Here is a 25,693-nt window from a genome sequence, read left to right as displayed (position 1 = left end):
GCGTGCTGCGTTCTCGAGGCACCACTACTTTCTCGATTTGTGATGGCTGTCCACTACGTCGCAATCGCTTCGTTTTCACATCTTCACTTTAACTAATCGAAATTCAGACGTTTTGCACGAAATATTTATAAACTGTATACAAAAGCCTTCCCCGTGAATCAGTGTGTCTATCAAGCAAAACTGGATCAAAATCCTTACAGCAGTTCCTGAGGTTAGCCTACATATACAGATGTAAGCAAGTAAGCAAGCGAGCGAGTTCAATGTATTTAAGAGATGTGCAGTCGCCTTTGTATCTTTGGAAGTGTCCTTACAGAGACTGAATACCAAGAGAGGATGGACACGTATGATCCTAGCCGTTTCGCGCACTTAAGTTTATTTATTTATTTAAAAAAAAAAGAGATTCAACATGTAGGATCCCTTCAACTATGAGCTGTTCTACAAGGTACATATGTAGGCCTGTCTAGTGCTTGGTCAGGCTGTTGTTTAAAACTTGAGCCACAGATGCTCTACATGCTCCTCCCTATAGTTAAGCGTCGAGTGCCTCCTTGAGATGTGATACTACTGTCTCTATCTGCTCTTAGTTTACTGAACATACAAATCTTTGTACTTCTTGCGGCTACCCTATGTATTCATCTGTGTTTTTCACTAATAGTTCTCCTGTTTTGTCTTCTGTGATCTGTGTATCTCACGCTGATGGGTGATCGTTAAAACCACTCGTTAACCTCTCTTACTGCATTTGAAATGTCTCTCTGCTTATATTCCCTCACGATTTACTTTTACTATATGTACCCGGTGAGTACGTTGACAGTTCCGCTCGTCGTCAATAAACTCACAGCTTGAACTGGTAAATCTAAATGCACTAGTGAGCAGTACAGTTCATTCCTTGTTGTACTATAGTGTCCATACTAATCCTATGTGTCGGCACGAATTATTTGGTACCATGGTATTATGAAGTGCTCACTTTTTGTCAACCATGTTTCCGATATATTTCCTCTGTTTACCCAGTGACTGTGTGCCAAATTAATTAAATTACTTCTGGTACTTTTTGACGGAGTGTGCGTTCCATTGCACAAATTTCTTAATTACTGTAAACATCATGGAAACAAGTTTATGCCAACGACACTGGTAGATGGCGATGCCCAGTACTGATGTCGTCAGCATCGTTAATGATACATTACACACTTTGCTCACAACTACTGGTAAAATTTCCTTTCTGAGGCCTTCATTAATCTTACAATCAATTGAGCGACGTCTATGTGTAAGAGTTGCGTCCTTCGGTGAGAATACATCTGTCTGCTTGGGATCGAAATATGTTTAAAGTGTATATCTAATGCGCAGTTCACTTTGTGAACGCAATGCAAAATGTGCAACATGCTACTGGGCACGTTTCTGTAGGTCCACACGCCCTCATTGAGTGAACTGCGCATTGGGGACAAATTATGAAAATCTTTGGATCCCACAGAGATTAGGCGCAACTCATGTACAATGACGTCGGTCGATGTTGAGGTACTATATATGGGCAGGAATGGGCATTAGGCCTACTTTCCTAAACGATTCCGAGAAACTGTTTCGAACGCAAAACAGTGGAGGCTTTTTTACCGTACCAACGGTCTAGAGTTCAAGTGCCCTGATTTGACCCAGTACTGGGACATCGAAAGCAAGCGATTAAAACGCTATACTGTCCTTACAGGAAAACGAAAGCCAGACACAGCGCATTTTTGATTACTTATTTTAGTCTTAGAATAGCAGTACTTTTTTTAATGCGCAGGAAGAGAGAGGCGCATCAGTGGATGGAGAGTCACGAATCAGCATAGCTCGCTGCGTTTTCCGAATCTTAACGGACTCCATGAGATCATGAATCGCCGCAGTCATGAATGTAAAATGTCCTTCTTGCTACTTTATTGCTTGCCAGAATAACGACAGCGTTTTTAAAACGTCCACACGTTCATGAATGCAAAATGTCCTCGCTATTTTATTACTTGACAGAATAACGACAGCGTTTTTAAATTATGTCTGTTTATGCAGGGCATGTTTACCTGTCTGCATAATGTTATATAAAGCGTACTTTATTTGTACTGGGTGAAGCCAGAGTCTGTTTAGGGATCCTTTCTATTTTGTTACAAGGAACTCGTGGTCTCCGGTACTCGTTACAGAGTAACTGTGTTTCATTTCATTTCTTCTACATCTACATCCACATGATTATTCTGCAATTCACAATTAAGTGCTTGGCAGAGGGTTCATCGAACCACAATCATACTATCTCTACACCATTCCACTCACGAACAGCGCGCGGGAAAAACGAACAGTTAAACCTTTCTGTTCGAGCTCTGATTTCTCTTATTTTATTTTGATGATAATTCCTGCCTATGTAGATTGTGCTCAACAAAATATTTTCGCATTCGGAACAGAAAGTTGGTGACTGAAATTTCATAAATAGATCTCGCCGCGACGAAAAAGTCTTTGCTTTAATGACTTCCATCCCAACTCGCGTATCATATCTGCCACACTCTCTCCCCTATTACGCGATAATACAAAACGAGCTGCCCTTTTTTGCACCCTTTCGATGTCCTCCGTCAATCCCACATGGTAAGGATCCCAAACCGCGCGGCAATATTCTAACAGAGGACGAACGAGTCTCTTTAGTGGACTTAGTGGACTTGTTGCATCTTCTAAGTGCCCTGCCAATGAAACACAATCTTTGGCTCGCCTTACCCACAATATTATCTATGTGGTCTTTCCAACTGAAGTTGTTCGTAATTTTAACACCCAGGTACTTAGTTGAATTGACAGCCTTGAGAATTGTACTATTTATCGAGTAATCGGATTCCAACGGATTTCTTTTGGAACTCATGTGTATCACCTCACACTTTTCGTTATTTAGCGTCAACTGCCACCTGCCACACCATACAGCAATCTTTTCTAAATCGCTTTGCAACTGGTACTGGTCTTCGGATGACCTTACTAGACGGTAAATTACAGCATCATCCGCGAACAACCTAAGAGAACTGCTCAGATTGTCACCAAGGTCATTTATATAGATCAGGAACAGCAGAGGTCCCAGGACGCTTCCCTGGGGAACACCTGACATCACTTCTGTTTTACTCGATGATTTGAAGTCTATTACTACGAACTGCGACCTTCCTGACAGGAAATCACGAATCCAGTCGCACAACTGAGACGATACTCCATAGGCCCGCAGCCTGATTAGAAGTCGCTTGTGAGGAACGGTGTCAAAAGCTTTCCGGAAATCTAGAAATACGGAATCAACTTGAGATCCCCTGTCGATAGCGGCCATTACTTCGTGCGAATAAAGAGCTAGCTGCGTTGCATAAGAACGAAGTTTTCTGAAACCATGTTGATTACGTATCAATAGATCGTTCCCTTCGAGGTGATACAGTATATGCTCCAAAACCCTACTGCAAACCGACATCAATGATATAGGTCTGTAGTTCGATGGATTACTCCTACTACCCTTCTTAAACACTGGTGCGACCTGCGCAATTTTCCAATCTGTAGGTACAGATCTATTGGTGAGCGAGCGGTTGTATATGATTGCTAAGTAGGGAGCTATTGTATCAGCGTAATCTGATAGGAACCTAATCGGTATACAATCTGGACCTGAAGACTTGCCCGTATCAAGCGATTTAAGTTGCTTCGCAACCCCTAAGGTATCTACTTCTAAGAAACTCATGCTAGCAGCTGTTCGTGTTTCAAATTCTGGAATATTCCATTCGTCTTGCCTGGTGTACTGTACTGTACTGTACTGTACTGAAAAGTGCACAACAGTGAAAATGCAATGCTATGCGCGGTGTGTTTTGTTTGGGAATAAACTTACTGTTCCATTCGCTAACTTCTTTCTTCCTTTATTTTTTTGCGGCTTTAGCTGTACATTAACACTCGCTCTTCAACCTGCTGTGATTATGGTGGTCGACATTTTGAACACTACCCGTAAAGGAACATTTGTACATTTTTTAGGTACCTTACATGACAATGGGCCCACGGCCTACTAGCTGTGGTAACATTGGCTTCTGTCAGATTGCCAAATTTAAAGCCGTCGGACTTGTCTAGCACTTGGATGGAGACCGTCCGAGTCTGCGTAGCGCTGCTGGCAAGTGGGGTGCACTCAGCCCTTCTGAGGCCAACTGAGGAGCTACGTGACTGAGAAGTAGCGGCTCTGGTCACGAATACTGCCAACGGTGTGCTGACCACATGCCCCTCCATATCCGTGTCCCGTGACGCCTATCGGCTGAAATGACATGGCGGTCGGTCGGTACCGTTGAGCCTTTCAAATCCTGTTCGGATGGAGTTACATGGGAATGACAGAACGGGCTGAACTCACTATGATAAACGTAGATACGTTACGTCCTGAGGTAGTTGCCTTACTCTTGTGTTTCGTGTTATAAAATGGTTCAAATGGCTCTAAGCACTATGGGACTTAACATCTGAGGTCATCAGTCCCCTAGACTTAGTAACTACTTAAACCTAACTAACCTAAGAACATTACACACATCCATGCCCGAGGCAGAATTCGAACCGTAGTAGTCGCGCGGTTCCCGACTGAAGCGCCTAGAACCGCTTTGCCACCGCGGCCGGCGTTTCGCGTTGTACTTTTGATGGTTGATATTACAGGCTTTTTCACTGTTGTGAAGACTTTTTCTCAGAAACATATGTAGTTAAGGTAAGAAACCTAATAAATCATAATCACGTCATTACTATGTAACAAGCGCTTAAGATGAGGACGTTACACCAGAATATTCAGAAAAAGTCCCTGAATAACATTCAAAATTTTATCGACAGAGTTCGGATTCATCTTTTATTTGTTTTATTTGCTCTTTCCGCTCCTAGCGTTCTCCTTTTTGACGCTAGTCACGAAACATGATATATGTGTACCATCGCGCCGTTCTTCTGTGGGTAACTCGCTGTAAACACCACATAGAATGCATAGGGAGGACCACAAAGAAGAAGGATCCAAAGAGTTAGCAGGATACATTGACCGTATCCCCACCGGCTGCTAGATGTGCTTGTTGCGTTCCGCAACTGCACTAGAGTCGATCAGAGCCGAAGGTGATCCAGGCTGCGTGAGAGCGAGTCAAGGACAACCTTCACTGGGGAGTATGGGCCTCAGGTGTGTGCTGGGTCACTCGTAGCCCGCATACTGCCTTAGTGCCGAGCTCTAACCGCACGGTCGGCAGCAGAGACTCTGCCGTTCTCGAAAAATCCACGCGCAGTCACTTCCGTGGCCAGTTTGAGAGTGTATTGTCCAATCCCTTTGGAAATAACAACAAACCATTCCAGTGCTAGATAGGAAAACAAACGTGTAGTGGGAAACACGTGGTGTGCAACACAGAAAGAGAGCTTTCTAGCAACAGGGCCTGATCATAAAAATAATTGCAATGCTTGCTCATATTTCAAGTGGCTAACAGCAACATAGCGATACAAAAAGCAGAACATCTCAAACATGGGGCCTAAAATGAGAACACGTTCCATCATGTACGAAATCCAAGCGTCGTAGTGTAATTTGAAAACCGTGATTCGGAACCACTGATAAGTCCTGTCGACACTAATTTAAAGTTATTGATTAATAAAAAACAAATTATAGGATCACACTGCGCACCCATATTGAGTCATTACTTATTTAGACTGATCAGTGATGGGCGTTTTAACATAGATGTTCTGTGCACATGTACCTGAGCAGGTTCCACTGAAGCTCGCTTTTCATTAATCATCAACGTCCGCTAATTTAAATACCACCAGAACATCATGTGCTTAATGTCATCACGAATCTACTTCTGCTAGGGGATTATCGACAATGGCGATGACGACAATCGGCTGTTCACTGCAAGAAACCAAGAAAACGGGAAGGGAAAGGAATGCTATATCGCAGGTTAATTTTCCGAGGTTTTGGTTAGTTCTGCTTTTGGTTAGTTCTGCACAATTAAAGCCAGTTCGCAGTGTAACATACTGTACCTCTACGATCTAAATCGACAAATATTGATCATTAACTGAATCAAGTACGTAAGTTTCAACTTTTTCCTGGTTTATCAAAGAATAATATTAGATTCAGCGTCCAGTCCAGTTCTCTAAAAACTGTCCCGTCGATGTCAAGATCTTTAGAGATGGAGCTGTTCGAGAAGAATCTTGACATGCCAAATACGTTTTCGGCACTTGACTGTGCTGCAGATTTACAATATAATAGCTTTGATAATCCCCAGATTCAAAGAAGTTAGCACCATATTTCCATTTTTCTACGAACCTCCAAGGAAAAAAGTCTCAGGAATTGAAACAGATCAAAGTTTGTCTTCAGACTTTATGCAAGAAGCATGTATCACAGAAACCTATCACGTATCACAGTAACCTATTTTGCTTCAACGTTTGCGAATGAAAATGAAATGATCGTATGGCATTGTTTGCCGTGAGGTCCCGTCCGGCCGCCTTGTTGCAAGTCTTATTTCATGTGAAGCCACCTTGGGCGACTTGTGCGTCGATGGTGATGGGGGCATGATGACAATACAACACCCAGTCCACGGGCGAAAAAACATCTCCAACCCGGCCGGGAATCGAACGCGGGCCCGCTGCATGGGAGGGAAACACGTTACCATTCAGCTAAGTAGGCGGAAGACGTTTACGATCGCATTAGAAACACTGAATTTTGACGAAACACTCGCAGGAACTCGTTTTGTGACACGTGTATGTTTAGAAGCGCATTAACATCTAGCCCTTGCGAATAACAGCTGTGTACACTACATCTTGCTATGCAAAGATACTTTTTCATTGCAAGTGTATCTTGTTATGGAATAAGTTTTTATTCACGGCATGTAAGTAGAAAAAAAGAGCTGTTTGGCATTGTCCCTGGGAGACACCGAGCGGTAAGTTCAACCGCCTAATGGGAAACGGTATCATTCTCGTAGCAGTGTCTAAGAGTTGTGTATCTGTTGTGTGTAAGTGACTAATGTGGTGTCAGCTTCGTCTTGTACGACGATAAGAGAAGGGAGAGGGTGAACACACTGCCGACGCATAGCTCACTCCTCTCAAATAGCACCAAGAGGGGCGCCGACGTTAACGTCCCCATCCGACAATGTCGCATGACCTCACTCCATGAGACTCTGCATAGAGGTTTGGAATTTAATCCAGAACATTGACGCACGGTCTGGTGATCGGGAATACCACGCCAGCACCACTCCTTGCCAGCCGAACACAGGCCCCGAAAATATCTTCCACCACAAGGGTTCGAATAGGCTACCTCCGTTCGAGCGACACAACATGGATGACTACGAAGGCTGGTATTTCAAGTGAAGATAAGTCTATATAGAGAAGCATATACTGCCAAGAGTGCCTGGCGCCTGTCATGCAGAATATGCAACGTTAAACTCTTGTTATTTCTCCCTGTTGTCGAGACAAGACAGCACAATTATTTTATACTGGTACGAGGGCACGGTATCGATCCACTTTTTTTTTATCACGTATAGTTTGTTTCACCTCTGGAAATTTGTTAATGAAAAAAGTCACGTTTCGCCGTGGTCTTAGTGAGGGTGGCCACACTGCACTGGAATTAACGGGGCTGTTGCATAGGTGCGGCGCGTTTTCAAGGTCGCACGCAGCAAAATGCACCGCGGACTATTCACTTCTGGAACTCCAGCAGCCCGTTTCTGGAACTCCAGCAGCCCGAGTGACCACACGAGCAGCAGCGGTTCTCGACAGAATTCAGTTACGATGTGCGACGTGGAGGGTGTAGACACCGATCTTTTAATTGGTTGGCTCTGAGCACTATGGGACTTGACTTCTGAGGTCATCAGTCCCGTAGAACTTAGAACTACTTAAACCTAACTAACCTAAGGACATCACACACATCCATGCCCGAGGCAGGATTCGAACCTGCGACAGTAGCAGCAGCGCGGTTCCGGACTGAAGCGCCTGGAACCGCTCGACCACAGCGGCCGGCCATTGTCATCATTCCATTCTACAGCTGATAGTTGTCCTTATTCTGAATTGCGATTCATTTAATGTGTTTCATAACGGCTGTAGTCTCCGCAGTGCCTGTTCCTTCGGACATGCACGTCTAAAGGAACTTCCTATCGTAATCAGAATAACACAGGCACTTCAATATCATATCAATCCCATACTTCTGACTGATTTGCGTCCTGTCGTAGTCGAAGAATGACCGAGTGTAGACTTGAAGAGAAGTGAACGGAATGAGTTTCCTGATCCTAGATACCGGAAAATTATTTGAAAATTATGGTCAATGTATTATAATGCATGCAAATTTTATTTTAGTTAAGAAGATATAGAAACTTTGTAAAAGCATAAGGGATAGCTACCTGAGAAATTTAAAATTTCAGGAAGGCAGAAGTGGAGATACAGTGAAGAATAAGGGGGCTTACCTACATACCAAGCAACTGACCTTTCTTAGTCACGTATTCTATTAAGAGTGTGGGTTATTAAGACATATTAAAATTTTATATTGAATGTTCCGTTAGTTTTAATCACTGCAGTGCAGAAAACATATTTGCAGGTCAACAAGAATCAGTGAAGAGTCAGTACCAGTGGTTGACGAAACTGCGCTGTCGCCAAATGTTTCAGCTGCATCTTTGTATGTGCGTGTTACGAGGCCCCTGGCACGTATACTGGGCCGTCTGATTGCCCTGAAAAAGCTACAGTCGCTGGAATTCCTGCAACATTTTTTCCAGGTCAAATCTCGCTAGGAAAAACCCATTTGGTGCCGTAGTCTTACCGGTAGACCATCAGGCACGACTTGGATTTTTCTCAAACTTCGACGTTGTCTGCAGTTGCAACGGCGGACTTTAGTCCGTCATTGTTCAGTTTCCACGAAATCGTAAATACCATTGCTCAATGGTGTTTTTATGTCGGTACACCATATCTCTCGCATTACTCAATCAAAATGATTGATGCATTATTTTCAATATTTCGTTCACCACTAACGATGAAAAATACACAAATAGTTTAAAGTTATTGGTTTTGTTAAAAATTGTATTTCGAATGCGTTGTGGCTTTTTCTGTCGTCTGCATATTCTGTTCTCCTGCCAATACAGCTGACAAATCTTGACAACAACTGAAGCTGCCGCCGGCCGGGGTGACCGAGCGGTTCTAGGCGCTACAGTCTGGAACCGCGCGACCGCTACGGTCGCAGGTTCCAATTCTGCCTCGGGCATAGATGTGTGTGATGTCCTTAGGTTAGTTAGGTTTAAGTAGTTCTAAGTTCTAGGGGACTGATGACCTCAGAAGTTAAGTCCCATAGTGCTCAGAGCCATTTGAACCATTTTGAACTGAATCTGTCAAACTCTGTACTGATCGTTGCACAACACACAACAGAAACCTACACCATAGAAGAAGAACATATGAACGGCAAGATAGCTTACGAGAAGCTAAACGAAGAACAGAAGGCAATACCTGTGGAAGTCTTGCATTCAGTAAGAAATAGGTTTCCCAACTGTTACTTCACCGACGGATCTGGAAGCTTCGATAAAACGTCCGTTTACAAGACTTTGTGTCACATTTTTGGAGGTGAAAACACTGTTGTTTTAACAACAGGCATTGCTGCCCATTTCCTACCAGAGGGACACACATCACAGCCGATTTTCTGACTGTCTGTACCCATCTTTAAGACGTCGGTCTCATGAATTCACACTCACAGCAAAGATGCACAACTTGTCCGTTACTGTGGTCTCATCATTTGTGATGAGATTTCAGTGGGTCCCAAAGACGCGCTAAGCGCTGTCGATCGAATTTTAAGAGACATCATTAACATTAATCTCCCTTATGGAGGCAAAATAATTCTTTTTGGAGGAGACTTCCGTCAAGTATTAGTTGTCGTTAGGCATGCCAATAGTAGAGCCATTGACGAAATTATAATTAAACGACCACCCTTACGGTCTAATGTCAAAATTCTTGAGTCAAAATAAGAGAGCAAATGGTAATTCGTTGAGTCACCATTTGTGTCCGCTGACAGGACACGGGCAACAATGTCTGTCCAGGCTACTTACTGTTAAAACAACAATGTTTTCAATTCGTAAAATGGGACACGAAGTCGTGCAGACAAATGTTTTACCTGAGTCTTCCGGTCCATCATTGAAACAACTGTTGGGAAACTCATTTATTACTGAATGTAAGACTTTCTCACCTACTGTCTGCTGTCTTCGTTTAACTTCTCGAAGCTGTCTTGCCGTTCGTATGTTCTTCTTCTACGTTGTAGACTTATGTTGTGTGCCATGCATTCGCTCTCTGGCTGGTTGTTTTGGAAACAGTTGAGAGCACACTTCAAGCGAACAGGTTCCTGCCTCTAACAATAGTGTCAGACACACCAGGAGCCCCACTTTAGCCGGCTGCTGTGGCCGCGCGGTTCTAGTCGCTTCAGTCCGGAACCGCGCTGCTGCTACGGTCGCAGGTTCGAATCCTGCCTCGGGCATGGATGCGTGTGATGTCTTTAGGTTAGTTAGGTTTATGTAGTTCTATGTCTAGGAGGCTGATGACCTCAGATGCAGTGTGTGTTTGTGTGTGTGGGGCGGGGAGAGGGGGGGGGGGGGATTTGAGAAAGTGATCTTAATATGTACACCTATAGACTAGTTAGTCGTAACTGTCAAGATCTCAGAAATGCATCTAGGGTAGTAAATCCAACTAGGATGTCCAATCAACGTCTGTATAGTTCCTGATGTATGCCAGTGGCAACTATTCGACGGCTAGTTTTTGTACAGAAACGAAACCTCTACGTCTGACCTCTGTTGCAACGCCAGTCCCAGAAAAGACCAAGGCGACGAAGACGACTAAGCCAAATGTGGATTGTAGCTGTATTCTGCTAGCCGCGGTATTGAGAAGAAGGACACCAAGTGATGACTCTCCTTCTGTTTTTGGCTTCGCTTTTGCTCCTTATGTGGAACTTCCTATTGTGAACTGCATGCGATGGACAGAGAACAAAAATCTATTTTGCTTACAACATTGTAAAATAGTAATATGCTTAAATAATAGAAACAACATCTTGTCGACTTAGAGCCTAACCACATCGCAGTTAAAGGTCCGCTGACTATGAAGCACTATGAAGCAAAGTGGTCACGAGAAACGGTGTCGACTTCTGGATCGGTCAGAACAAATGAAAACTGTGAATGAATGCTATCGAGCAGCTAGAGCATCGCAATAAGTGATGTGCCATTGACTACATATTGTTAAAACTGAACCGAGTGCAGCAGTAATTACTCGACATGCACTGGTAGTCTAATGCGTACAGCACTACATTGCAATATTTGGGAGGTGAGCGACATCCGGTTTGTATCCGCGCGCCCAACTATAGACTGTTGGTCTGTCAACGCCATAGGCCAGGAGTTACTTTTAGGTGGTTTTTCGCAACTGGTTTCTCGTGTACACTTCAGGAAAACAATGCACAAACAGTTGAAACTCGAAAGCACGCAGAAGAGAGTTTACAAGACTTACAAACAAATGGTGTAGACAAGATTATCCATCGACTGACGTAATGTCAAGTTGGATATCAACTACTGAAATGAATGCTAGATGAAAAGGAAGAAGATAAAAGGTTCTTCGGATATTAAACCTGTGAGGCGGCATAACGTCAAAGAAGAGAAAAAGAGGTAACAAGTTTCATATGGGATTTGTTTTTCGTCATAGGCGTCAACTGTAGAAGTGGGTGAAAAAAACGTACACTCACAGCATTAGTTTACGTTCACTTCCAAGAAACTCACATACATAGTTCAGATGCATGGTAATTTCTCCGTCAGCTGGCTCGAAGCAAAGTCCTGATGGAGGCCAACTGCTTTGCACTTGTCAGCCTTAACCTATCTCGCTTGTACACCGATCACCGATGACGGCTAATTTCCGTGTCGCAGCAGACTTTTCTATCCGACTAAAGGCACGCCGACTAGGAACGCCACAAGAACCATGAAGTTTAATCACACGATGCAGGCTTCTAGAGCCGGTATTTGCGTCCTTGGTGGTGTTCGTTTCACGCGGCGTGTTATTAGGTCATGTTCCAACCAACATGCCTGAGACAAACACCACCAAAAAGCTTGAAGTTGGTGACCACTGAAAATGCAAGTAACGGGTTCTGCAAAGGCAAAATACTCTCATTAGAAATTTTTAATTTTAGCTGTTAGCTAATCAACGCTTTTGTTGATAGTTTTCTTTCATCAAAATAACACACTAGCTAAGGCAGAAAACAACGCTCATGATTCACGTCCCGATCACGGCAATGTTGTTAGAGACTGATAACATCTTGGAGAGGACAAAGATGGGAAACCATCACGGCATTCGCTTTAAGCAGTTTATGGAATTCAGGTCAACGGAAAGATAAATCTGAATGGCCGGACTTGGATTTGAATCCCGCTCCTCCCGAATAAGGGTACCGAGCCATAGTCACTGTGCTAACTTCTTCAGTATCAGCAGAAACCATGGGAGTTAATTCGTTTCTCATCTCTGATTATTCCCATGGTTTTTCTCCACGTTTTTTATTCCAATCCCCTAACTTGGTATTTAGTGGGGAGAAATTTCATCAAATGAGGAGAGAATAGCATCGTGTGGCGGGAGTTTCAAACTGAAAATCATAACTTTACATAAACGAAATTTCATGGATTTTCTTATTTTATCTATTTTTTTCTGGTCTTGTAATTGATGCTCACTTCTTGGGCCGCATTAATACTTGGTGTAGGCCCCTGTCTTCAGAGTCTGCCTAAACCTACTTCTCCGATGGAATGAAAAACAGGTAATCCCTCCGGACGAATGGATGTTTGAGAGAGACTACACTGAAAAATAAATAGATTAAAAATAATTGTTTATTGTGGCTTTACGATAGTTGTTACTGTACTCTAATATTCCTGAGTCGTTTTTGCTCAGTTAAGTTTTAGTGTACCGTCAGCTAAGTTAAATGCAGCTACTTTGATTTTTCCAGTAAAAACTTGATTAATGTTCTTTCAAAAGACAGTTAGCAATATCAGTGGAGCGTTCGTAACTGGTGCAGTGCATAAACGGTTTATTTGTTAGATCAATTGCATTGTGTGTCGCACAAATATGGAAGAACTCAGCTCCATGCTATTTAATGAAATTCGTTCTTGTTGTAGATCACATGTTGTAATTTTAGTCCCTTTTCTGATCTCCCCAAATAAATAACACAAGAGTAAAATGTATTTTCTTAGTCTGTTCAGGAGGTATGCTTGACGGATAAATATTCAGCTTGCAGCCAGATAATAAATAACGTATTACCACAACAACGAGTATGTCTCGTTGGCACAACATTTTGATGACTAAACAGTACATGACGATGACGAAAAATGTCACACTTATATTGCAACGAGACACTATATCACCCGCTGTCATAAAGCGATGTTCGAATATTCTGACGACCACCTGTGCCTTCCATCGTGCTATTTACAGCTCACTGGAAAAAAATGTCAAAACGACAACTTATGAGAAATGCTGAAAGCTGGGATGAAATGCACAAAAATTACACTTTAAGCGAGCTATACTGGACAGCAAAGATGTTAGAAAGGAACAACAACGTAAAAGGTTTACAAAACCGGCTGTTCGATTCAGCAGACATCCCATGAACAGGTTCTATATAGTGTTTAAGCATTCGGAGAGTAAAGTGTATTGACGGAATGGGCAATCCCAAAGACTTTGCAAAATGCTAAGCCAGTACGACAACGGAAGTATGAAGGCTCATTTCCGCTTATGACAATGATGATAGTGGTGGTGGTGAGGGGCACGATAGGGTTAATCAGTGAGTCAGATACCGTATCATAAATTCAAATCCCTCTTGGACAGAATATCATAAAGATGCTTTTGAGGAGTTTGCTTATTTTAATACTTTCTGCCCTGTGCCGCACTGCCAAACACTCAGTTCAGTTAGCAACCGGAGTTAGGACCTTTCATGAGCAGAACGCAGCACGTTATTTTAGACGTGTGCTCCAGGGAAGTGTGGCTATGTCGCTACTGTTCATGTTGCTGATGAACTATATTTTCTGAAATGCCACTATAAATTGAGTTCTTTACTGTTACTAAAAGTTCTAGTTTCATACTCGAGTCGGTAAGAATAGACAAAAAACTGCGAGTGGTGATGTGAAATGAACCCATTAGATAGGTTCAGTTGCAGGTAAAGCAAGCCCCTCCGATTTACCAGAGGGAAACTGCAGTTCGGCTGTGACGCACATTGTTTAAAGGACATTTTTACAGCGTATACTGAAATACTGCCTAATTATTTGCGGTTCATTTCAGGGCATCGAGCTCATAAGTTGAAAAATAGGAAATGACAGGAATTCAAAGAAAGATGCTTAATATCTCTCGGAAACCCACTAGCTAAATTCCAAGAACCAAAACCCTTTGCTTCGCCTACGTAGAAAGCGTGAAAGTAACAGTTGACTTATTGTGCCCACAAACCCACATAAGAAATCATCTTGATGAATGTTGAAGTTCTTGTGTTATTCCGTGTTCCTCAACTAAATTAGCATTTTGTAACGGCGTCTTGACCAAAACATAAGTCGAGACGTTGTTCTCTCTTTTGGTTACCGAGACATGATTCGACACCTATGTTCCGTCTTTTGTGGGTCTCAGTACGCTAATCTCAGTACGCCAATTAGAGAAGAAGAACTACAACAAAAATAGATGCAAAATACTACACTGCACACGCACCCATGACACTCACACAGAGGACACAGAAAGACACTTGATACTTCATAACAGGTCGGGGCAGGGCAACAGTTTCTACCAGCGGATTGCCCAGGACGGCGACGTAGGATTCTTGCATTTGCTCCCCTGAACTTATTTCCTGGGATTACGAGATCACTTCGACCGTTGATTTAACTATATACAATTTTGCTGCAAGATTTTATGATTTAACGAATTGATGATAGAAAAAAGCAAAGAACTGGATTCATTAAGGCATACAGCGAGAGTTATTAACATCGCAAGGAACAACTTCATAAAAAAAAAGAGTAAAGTGTTGAGGGTCAAATCTACGTAAAATCAGTATTTCAGTCTTAAAAATAACAAAATGGTTCAAATGGCTCTGAGCACTATGGGACTTAACTTCTGAGGTCATCAGTCCCCTAGAACTTACAACTACTTAAACCTAACTAACCTAAGGACATCACACACATCCATGCCCGAGGCAGGATTCGAACGTGCGACCGTAGCGATCGCTCGGTTCCAGACTGTACCGCTTAAAAATAACATTTGTAATTATAAGCAAGCATGCTTGTTAGGCAAGTGCAAGAGAACAAAAGGAATGTGAAAGTCAAGCAAATTTTACTTATCTTAAATTAATATACAGTACTTTCTCGCAGTATCTCATTACTTCCAGAGCTCAAGAATCCTCAGCAGACTACAGGAAGTAAACATTTTTATTGGTCCTAGCCAGAAGGAATGAGACATGGGAGGAATCGTTTTCCCAAGAATCGAACTCACTTGAAAACCGACGAAATTTCGTTAATCATTCTTTAAAAATCTCCTTCAACTAAGTGACACACCTTTTTTCTAGGCGCCGCCAACTTCATTCATATCAAGTGCCAATGGCCTTGCCTCGTTGATTCCACCGTTTCCCTTCTGATAACCGAAGTTAAGCGACGACGGGCGTGACTGGCACTTGGACGGGGAAATGTAAAATGTTCCGGACATTACACCGTGGCCGAATGGGTTTAACATTAAAACCCAACGTTTTCCTTCCCGTCTGCGGACGACATTTTCAAGGGGGATCGTTGCTTCTCTGAGTGTCCGGTTCACACCCAGGCGCGCTCCTGACTGCAACAAAATTCCTTTTACGAGTGCTCCCGCGCAACGGCGTGACGTCACATCTTTAGAATACACGAGCGCAATTGGCCGTTGTCGACTGCCGTCGTCCGCCGTTGCTATCATCCCACGATCGAAGACTCGTACACAAATTTTTCAGCACCGGGAAGGTGCTTCTCCGGTCGTGCAAGTTTACAATTTATAATTTTCCGCTTTTTTCCGGCGAAGGGGAGGAGGGATGGTGACATAAAGTTCCTGATCGCCAGACTTTGCGCCAATGTCGTGGATTAAATTCCAAACCTCTCTGCTGTGTCTTATGGAATGAGTTTATGGTCCCCTAGATGTTATTCGAGAGGAGTAGGCAATGTGCTCGTACCGGTTTGGTTCAAATGGCTCTAAGCACTATAGGTCTTTGATGTCATCACTCGCTTAGACTTAGAACCACTTAAACCTAACAAACCTAAGGAGATCACACACATCCATGCCCGAGGCAGGATTCGAACCTGCGACCGTAGCAGCAACGCGGTTCCGGATTGAAGCGCCTAGAACCGCTCGACCACAACGGCCGGCGCGTATTGGTTTCATCCTCTCCTTTCTCTAATCATCACACAACGCAAACATGACAACACATTACACATACACCCATTACAGTCGTCTAAATGTCTCAAATACACTTAACACACAAATCTCACACTTCGCGAAGGAAAGGTGACAGTGCACACGAAGGATAACAAAAGCCTTACCAATTAGGAGACTCAGCTTGTCGTTCGGAGTCTTCCAGCATATCGTGCCATACGCCATTACATTTTACATTCACATCGGGTGTGCATCGAAAAATTCAGCAGAATAGGCCCACAATAAATAATTATATCTACGTGTTTTACGAGGGCCCACAAACACGTTTTTTATTTCCAATTTTTGTGGTGCGACCGCAAGGGCTGAGCCTACATAGCCTGCGCGCAAAACGTCATTATCACATCAGACATTTGGTGCGCAAAAAGGCTAATTGTGAAGCCTGGCCTACACCGGAGTACCAGAGAACGAGAATTGTCTCTGGTGCAAACAGTATGCTGTGGCCGAGCGGTTCTAGGCTCTTCAGTACGGAACCGCGCTGATGCTACGGTCGCAGGTTCGAATCTTGCTTCTGGCACGGATGTGTGTGATGTCATTAGGTTAGTTAGGTTTAAGTAGTTCTAAGTTCTAGGGGACTGAAGACCTCAGATGTTAAGCCCTTAGTGCTTAGAGCCATTTGAACCATTTGCAAATGGTAGGCGAGCGCTAGCGAACTGCATTCTGTCACACTGGGTCACATACGCTGGTGCTAGCCCGTCTTCTGCTGGCTGTTTGTCTTTCAGCGAACCGTGGTAGGAAGTTCACATCCTCTCACCAGCTATCTTGATTGCGAACTACTTTTGCTGCTGATGTGAACTGCTTGAGGGACGCAGAGAATATAGTGCTGGTGACATTAGAATATACGCTACATGTCATCGGTGCTTGTCGATTCCAAGAGACCCGCAGACCAAATGCAGAAGGAAAAGAAGTATGATCGGTAAAAGATTGCCGTAGTACTCAAAAATATAAACGGAGACTCGAAAAAAAGATATATTTGGAAACGACTGAATAATCACAAACTTTGTATTCCTTTTTATTGAAAAGGAACAACATAATGAATTTCCTTGAAAGTAGAAAAAATATGTGTCTACTATCCTGATTGAAACTAAAAACATAGTAAAGACCAGACCATCCTCGTTGCTTATGTTCGTTTCAGTTGCAATTACATGGCTGATGTATTGATGTTATGTTACAGATTTTTTAATGTAATAACCGAGTAAATAAAAATCTTTTTCTCGTGATCAGGCCCTAGCAAACTATATAGGAAACTTTATCTAGTAACTTATGTCACAGGTTGTATGCATAAAACACATTTGATTAATCGTGTTTTATTACCATACTATTCCTAATACGTACGTTAATAAAACGGTGTAATTGCTTCGCATATGTCACTGCAGATACCACCAAATATCAATTATTAAAATACGTATCAAGTATTAACGTAAATTAAAAACTCAAATAGACAGTATTAATGTACCACAATAATGTTTATTTTATAGTTCGCTATGAATCGGTTTTCGGCTTTGCAGATTAAGTTGTCTGAGTGTGGCCTTGAAAGCCGGTTCATAACGAAATATAAAACAAATATTACTATGGAACATTGATGTTATGTATTTAGGTTTTTAATATGTAAATATTCTTACAAGTACCGACGAAAAATTCCTAAATACAAACTTAAATATTCCTAGTTGCTAATAAAAAGACTGTAAATAATAGATTTTCTGCAGGTCGTCGGAAATTAGTGTACTGCTTTTAAATTTCATCTTCAGTTGTAATGAGAAGCCAGCGGGAAGCGTCAGCCGAAGTCTGTGCGAAGTTTTGGATTAATTTTAAAAAGGACTGGAGCTGCAATTATGTCGTCAAGTACACTAGCTCCATGCATTGCAGGCTTACGTACCAATTTTGACACATAATTTTTTCTCTTCCTGCACCATTTAGCTTGAATGAAATTTTCACTCTGCAGCGGAGTGTGCTTCGTTTGGTCTGGACGGACGTCACATGAAATCCGTTCAAACTGATAGTTGATTCTTTTACTTATTTATTACAGAGGAAAATCAGCCCTCTGACCGAACACACTCAGCTACCGGCTTAGCCACAGCCTGCGGAATGTTTCCAGAATGAAATTTTTACTCTGCAGCGGTGTGTCCGTTGAGGAGAGAGCTTCAGTGAAGTTTGTAAAGTAGGAGACGAGGTGCTGGCGGGTGTAAGGATGTGAGGACGGGTAATGAGTCGCGCATGTGTTGCTCGATTGGTAGAGCACTTTCTCGCGGAAGGCGAAGGTCCCGAGTTCAAGTCACTGAGCTACCCAAGCACGAGTGCCGACCCGTCCTCACAGCTTTACACCATCAGTACCTCGTCTCCTACCTTCCAAACTTCACAGAAGCTCTCCTCCGAACCTTGCAGTACACTCCTGGCAGAAAGTACATTGCGGAGACATGGCTTAGCCATAGCCTGGGGAATGTTTCCAGAATGGAATTTTCGCTCTGCAGCGATGTGTGCGTTGAGAGAAGAGCTTCAATGAAGTTTGGAAGGTAGGAGACCAGGTACTGGCGGGTGTAGAGCTCTGAGAACGGGTCCTGAGTCGTGCTAGGGTAGCTCAGATGGTAGAGCACTTGCTCGCGGAAGACGAAGGTCCCGAGTTCGAATCTCGGTCCGATACACCGTTTTAAACTGCCAGAAAGTTCCACCATTTAGCTTGCTTCGTCAAAAACAGTACCCTAACCATAAAAAATAATTATCTCTGAATATCTAAGCTCTGCATCGCCGTTCTAACTATACATATAGTGTTGAACCCTGCGGGACGATTGTTGGTCCTCTAAAAACCGTAACGCAGCTGTCGTAGTGCTGCCACGATATGCTTGTTCTCTTCAATTATTTCCGGTGTAAATTCTAGTTCACAGTTAGAAGAGAATGGTCGTGACTACTGCAAACATGTCTGTGAATCGTCAATGACATAGTTGAAAAATTATTTATTTCTAAAAACGAAAGCACTACCTGGTTTGAGAACGTATGTCCTGTCTCCATTTGCATATTAAATTGTGAGTCCACGAAGGATGCATAATTAAGGTTAAATAGGTTAAAATATGTTAAAATAGTGCATGACATGCAAGAGAATATCCTCTTCAATTATAGGTCTGCCAGAAAGCCCCTCGCAGAGGTGGACAACGGTCGAGGCTTAGGGGCGCACCACACAGGGGGTCGCATGAAGGCAGAGGGGTGGTCTTTCGAATACAGTGCTTCACAAGACACCCATTAGACCTGTACGAAGCACATCCCAAAGTTGAAATTCCGGAGAGAGCGGCCGTGTGCCAGTAACGTTAGCGGGTGGACTGCTCAAGCCTTCTGACGATCTAAATTTAGATTAATGAACCCGCCAACAACTGGTCTAAGAAACCACAAACTGTCATCCGCTGCAGTCGTGTGTCTGCCAATTTCCTACATCCTCGTGTGAACGAGGCGTACAGATCGGGACGGCCGCAGGTGCTGCGGTACTCACGCAGGTGTGCGGCGCGGGCGGCGCAGGCGACCGCGGCGGCTACGGCGAGCAGGGTCCAGGCGCGGGCCATGCTGGAGAGCTTCTGGAGACCGCAGGTGCTGACTGCTGACCGCCAAGGCCGCGCGCCGCCTTTTATAGCGCCGCCTTACGTAAAACCTCACGTACCTCCCTCCTCGTCGTCTGACAGCCTCTGCGTCAACCTCTCTTCTCGGAAACACCACCTTTACCCATATTTTTTTCACCAATACCTTCGAAATGTTTGCTTCCATCACGTTGCAGCACAACAGACTTTGAGTACCGAAATTTCAGGTAAACTAGTCCCCATTAACCAACAGAATGTCCGACGATACAGTACACTTCTCCCACTGACGTAATTATTAATCCTCCCCTACTACCTGTACACTGGCAGAGCTGTTATCCAGTGAAAAGTATCCCCTTGGACGATGGCAAACACTTGGAAAAGATTCTGCTTGGTGCAATGAATAACAGATCTCTTGAAACCTTTAGACGCGAGATGACGGCCAATGTTAAGTGTTCCCTCACTATGACATCGGCCCCCTTGTCCCACAACTTGTAACCACGACGTTTATTCCTTTCAGACCCATCATCATCATCACCACTATGAGACCTGTCATACAGTGGACCAATGCAAGTTGCCTATTTCGAGGCCTGCCACATGATGGGCCAGTGAAGCGTGTCCTCACTACGAGGCTCGTCATATGGCGGACCACTGTAAGTGTTCCCTCACTATGGGGACCATAGTGTGTTCTTATTACGAGGCTCGCTGTATGACGGACCTATGAAGGGATCTCCTCACTATCAGGCTTGTCATATGCCAGACCACAGCAAGGACCATCGTGTCGCGCCGGCCGGAGTGGCCGTGCGGTTATAGGCGCTACAGTCTGGAACCGCGTGACTACTACGGTCGCAGGTTCGAATCTTGCCTCGGGCATGGATGTGTGTGATGTCCTTAGGTTAGTTGGGTTTAAGTAGTTCTAAGTTCTAGGGGACTGATGACCACAGTAGTTAAGTCCCATAGTGCTCAGAGCCATTTTGAACCATCGTGTCGCCGGCCGGGGTGGCCGAGAGGTTCTAGGCGCAATAATCTGGAACCGCGCGACCGCTACGGTCGCACGTTCGAATCCTGCCTCGGGCATGGGTGTGTGTGTTGTCATTAGGTTAGTTAGGTTTAAGTAGTTCTAAGTTCTAGGGGACTGATGACCTCAGAAGTTAAGTCCCATAGTGCTCAGAGCCATTTGAACCATTTGAACCATCGCACGAAGCTCAGGTACAGGTGCCCATTCAGGCGGCCAGGTAAAAGAATGGCCCAATGAGATCGTCGCCTACAATGCCAGCTCAGATATTCACAGCCAAACCTATTTGATGGCGTGACTCTACTACAGCGTGAGAATTTTCCTCGTCCTGCACGTGGCTATTCCTGCTGTTCGAAATACCATCTCAGTCAAATGAACCAATGAAAGCGTGCCCTCTGTACGTGTCATTTCATATCATGGACCAACAAAACTGTGTCCCATCATATGCGGACCAACGAAAACACGCCATCATTACGGAATAAAACAAAAATTTTAAGCAATCAGTACTATCAGCTATAACCCAGTCAGTCAGTTCTTGATTTCATCTCTTCATTTTCCGACGATTTATTTCGAGTCAAGAAATTCACAGGGAGTTTCCGAAAGAGCGTGGAAAAGTTTAACAGGACGTAGAGGTTGCTGCACTGAACAATTTGAGGTGGGGAACCTGGGGTCGGTAAGTCAGCTTAAGGAGACAATAGGAAGAAAATCACATTTTTGTGTACTTCTTTATTTACATTAGTTGCAGTTACAGTTAACTGCAAATACCATCGTTGACAGAATGAACGTACCATTTCTGCATCTACATCATACATAGATACTCCGCAAGCCACCGTACGGTGCGTGGCGGAGGGTATGTCGTACCACCACCATCTGTCATTTCCTTTCCTCTTCCACTCGCAAATAGAGCGAGGGAAAAACGACTGTTTATATGCCTCCTTATGAGCCCTTATTTCTCTTATCTTCGTGGTCCTTACGCGCAATGTACAGGGTGATCAAAAAGTCAGTATAAATTTGAAAACTGAATAAATCACGGAATAATGTAGATAGAGAGGTACAAATTGACACACATGCTTGGAATGACATGGGGTTTTATTAGAACCAAAAAAATACAAAAGTTCAAAAAATGTCCTACCGATGGCGCTTCATCTGATCAGAATAGCAATAATTAGCATAACAAAGTAAGACAAAGCAAGATGATGTTCTCTACAGGAAATGCTCAATATGTCCACCATCATTCCTCAACAATAGTTGTAGTCGAGGAATAATGTTGTGAACAGCACTGTAAAGCATGTCCGCAGTTATGGTGAGGCAGTGGCGTCGGATGTTGTCTTTCAGCATCCCTAGAGATGTCGGTCGATCACGATACACTTGCGACTTCAGGTAACCCCAAAGCCAATAATCGCACGGACTGAGGTCTGGGGACCTGGGAGGCCAAGCATGACGAAAGTGGCGGCTGAGCACACGATCATCACCAAACGACGCGCGCAAGAGGTCTTTCACGCGTCTTGCAATATGGGGTGGAGCGCCATCCTGCATAAACATCGTACATTCCAGCAGGTGTTTATCAGCCAGGTTGGGGATGATGCGATTCTGTAACATATCGGCGTACCTATCACCCATCACGGTAGCAGTTACAAAACCAGAATCACGCATTTCCTCGAAGGAAAAAGGCCCGATAACGGTAGATGTGGTAGATCCAACCCATACCGTGACTTTCTCGTCGTGCAATGGAGTTTCCGCGACAGTTCTAGGATTTTCGGTAGCCCAAATTCGTTTTGCTGTCCAGCGCCATCTGTCGGACATTTTGTGAAGTTTTTTTTTTTGTTTCTAATGAAAACCCATGTCATTCCAAGCATTTGTGTCAATTTTTACCTCACTATCTACATTATTCCGTGGTTTATTAAGTTTTCAAGTTTATACTGACTTTTTGATCACCCGGTATGTTGGCGGCAGTAGAATCGTTCGGTAGTCAGCTTCAAATGGCGGTTTTCTAAATTTGCTCAATAGTGTTTCTCGGAAAGAATGTCGCCTTCCCTCCAGGGATTCCCATTTGAGTTACCGAAGCATCTCCACGTGTTGTTAGAACGCACCGGCAACAAAACTAGCAGCCCTCTTCTGAATTGCTCCGACGTCTTCCTTCAATCCGACCTAGTACGGATCCCAAACACTCGAGCAGTAGCCAAGAATGGATCGCATCAGCGTCCTATGTGCGGTCTCCTTTACAAGTGATCCACTCTTTCCTAAAATTCTCCCAATAAACCGAAGTCGACCATTAGCCTTCCGTATCACAGTTCTCACATGCTCGTTCCACCTCATATGGCTTTGCAACGCAAATGACTTGCCACTGTCACTGTCAAGCAGGACGCTAGTAACACTGCATCCGAAGGTTACATTATACATTGTACTGTATCTTACAAAATGTGCTCAAACTGACTGAAATTTTCGCAATACTAGTTCAAATTTGATATTCGCTTCTATAATGTAGGAAAGTATTTCACAGTTGCAAAACCCGCATCCGACTAATTGTCCTTACATTTAGTCGCTGACCATAAATTCTAGCTCAGAGTGACACCAGATTAAGTAACCTAACGCAGCGAAGACTGTTTGGCAGTGCTCTTTCTCATCGGAAAATATGCAGTTCACTCATTTGGCTCCATAAGTACACTGTAACAGTAATTTCTGTGGGTATGCAATGCATACGGTTTGTAGAATTTAGTGGTGCTCTCTCTTCCACTTCTGTATACAGTATGACTGACCTAAACGGGCCCTTTATCGTTACTGGCCCGGGGCAGTGCTACATCATACTGACAACAGTAATGTGCTTATACTGATTATAATGATTACAAAATCAGGTAAAACTGTCAGGCTGTCGGGTTGTCAGTATGATGTAGCACTGCCCGGGGAGCCTGTGTGTCAGAATTCTCAACCAGTGTGGCGCAACGGCGTTACGATAGAAAAATGAGCCACAGGGAAGAGGGTTTGGTGGTCTGTTGGACTGATGATATGTTTGTATATCTATGGTCTGGGTTCGATTGCAACTTCTGTCAATGAGTTTAGACAGGGAGAGACAGATTCCATTCTCTTCTGGCTACACCAAGTGAAGAAGATACAATGGCATTGTGGTCTGAAATTAACATTAAAAATGATATTTCTTCTCTACCAGGTAGATATTAGGTTGAACCACAATAAAGTCTGGAGTGACGACATGTAGAAACTCTGTCACCAGTAACCTTTCTTATACTAGTTATTTATTTCTAGTGACGAAACAAACGCTATTTAGGCTCACAGGACACTTATTCCATCTTTTATCTGAGCATCTGTATGTCGATAAAATTGGTTCTGAACTGGGAATGCAACTCAGACCGTCCTTAACGCGGAATTTGATCCCTTCGTGACAATACTGCTCGGCTACAATTTGTTGTTTGTTCAAAACTGTAGGTTCCTCAACATCTCCACATATTGCGCGTGAATGGGTTCGAATCCTGGCCCGGCACTAAAGATTTCATTATGTATTATCAAACTCTAGCACGAGAACACCTATCTGCTGGTGGATAATAATTTTGATTTTTAATGTATTTTCACTCGTTGTCAACACTAACGATATGTGACGTTTTTAACTCCCAATGAGACACAGAACTATTTGCGAGATCACTGTAAGTTCAAGATGTTATTCCGAGCTGGAGAAAAATTCGGTAGCTGACGTCTCTTTGTGTGTAGTCAACAACGATATGTGTGGAGCTCTGTACCCAGTCAGCACTGAATTCTTCGTCATATTATTTCTAGTTCAAACATGCTCACATGCCGCTGCTGGTGCAACAAACCCATATTTAACTTTCGTTTTCTCTAGAATATAACAGCGATAGGTGCCGGGTTGGAGTCCTGGGAAGGAAGAAATTAATGTTTCGTCTCGTCATTTCAGTTAAAACTTCTAGCTACTGCCGAGAAAATCCGTTATGTCACAGTTGATTGTGCGTCGATATCTATCCGATTCAGTTCTGGGTTCGAATCCCTGTCCAACACAAAGCTTTACCTCACGACAATGCAAGTAAGTTACTTGTGAAGAAGCAATATTTAAGACCTCTCGTAGTTCGTTAACAGGGACAATAGATGCTGGGTAGGAATTCGCGTCCGTTAAAAATGTTTGCGTTATGCGATTTAAAGTTGATATTTGCTAACTTATATTGTCTAAAATCGAGGTATATCACTCTCTGTATGCCCAATCAGGAATGACTGTTAGGTTCCGTCAGTCATGAAATCGGTGCTTAGTCTGCATGATCTGGGTTTGAATCCATATGCAGAACGAGACGGTTCGTCGTGTCATTTGAAGTTCATACATATTCTCAACTAGCCGCTCATGAATAACTTAAATTTTTAATCTCATTTTGTGTTAAATAATAAGTACGGTATGTTACTTTGAAGAGGAAATCATGAATACGACGAACTTACTACGTGCAATACCTATCTGACGTAATAATGAGAGTGGTAACATTTCAGGTATGTCATTTATTGCGATACAGAGCAGTGTTTTCTAGTGGTGACTTGTTGGAACCATTTTCAATAGTCAAACGACTGTACCAAGGAGCGATTAGAGGACCTGCTAGACAGCTGCGTTATGTGGGTTGCATGCGAATCAGGCGAAATGCAATTCAGGTCGTTCGGATACTTTTGAGCATGACTGTACATGGAAATAAACAGCGCAGTACTTGTAAACTTGTATGCATGTTAGTTGTAAATAAGCTGGCAAACAGCAATGCTA

At 43.4% G+C, this 25,693-nt stretch overlaps 1 protein-coding gene across 1 annotated transcript in view; it reads right to left on the bottom strand.

Moving 5' to 3' along the window:
• Positions 1-19,954, bottom strand: part of LOC126457441 (protein takeout-like) — a 61,908-nt gene extending 41,954 nt beyond the window's left edge. Inside the window, exon 1 of the mRNA XM_050093723.1 lies at positions 19,844-19,954. Within this exon, the coding sequence (XP_049949680.1) occupies positions 19,844-19,913 (70 nt within the window). The 5' untranslated portion in view covers positions 19,914-19,954. The remainder of the gene's footprint in view (positions 1-19,843) is intronic.
• Positions 19,955-25,693: the final 5,739 nt, after the last annotated feature.

Source organism: Schistocerca serialis, chromosome 2 (assembly GCF_023864345.2).
Source record: "Schistocerca serialis cubense isolate TAMUIC-IGC-003099 chromosome 2, iqSchSeri2.2, whole genome shotgun sequence".
Lineage (NCBI taxonomy): Eukaryota > Metazoa > Arthropoda > Insecta > Orthoptera > Acrididae > Schistocerca > Schistocerca serialis.
The sequence above is the reverse complement of the archived record's forward strand: the minus strand, read 5'-3'. Positions and strand labels throughout refer to the sequence as shown.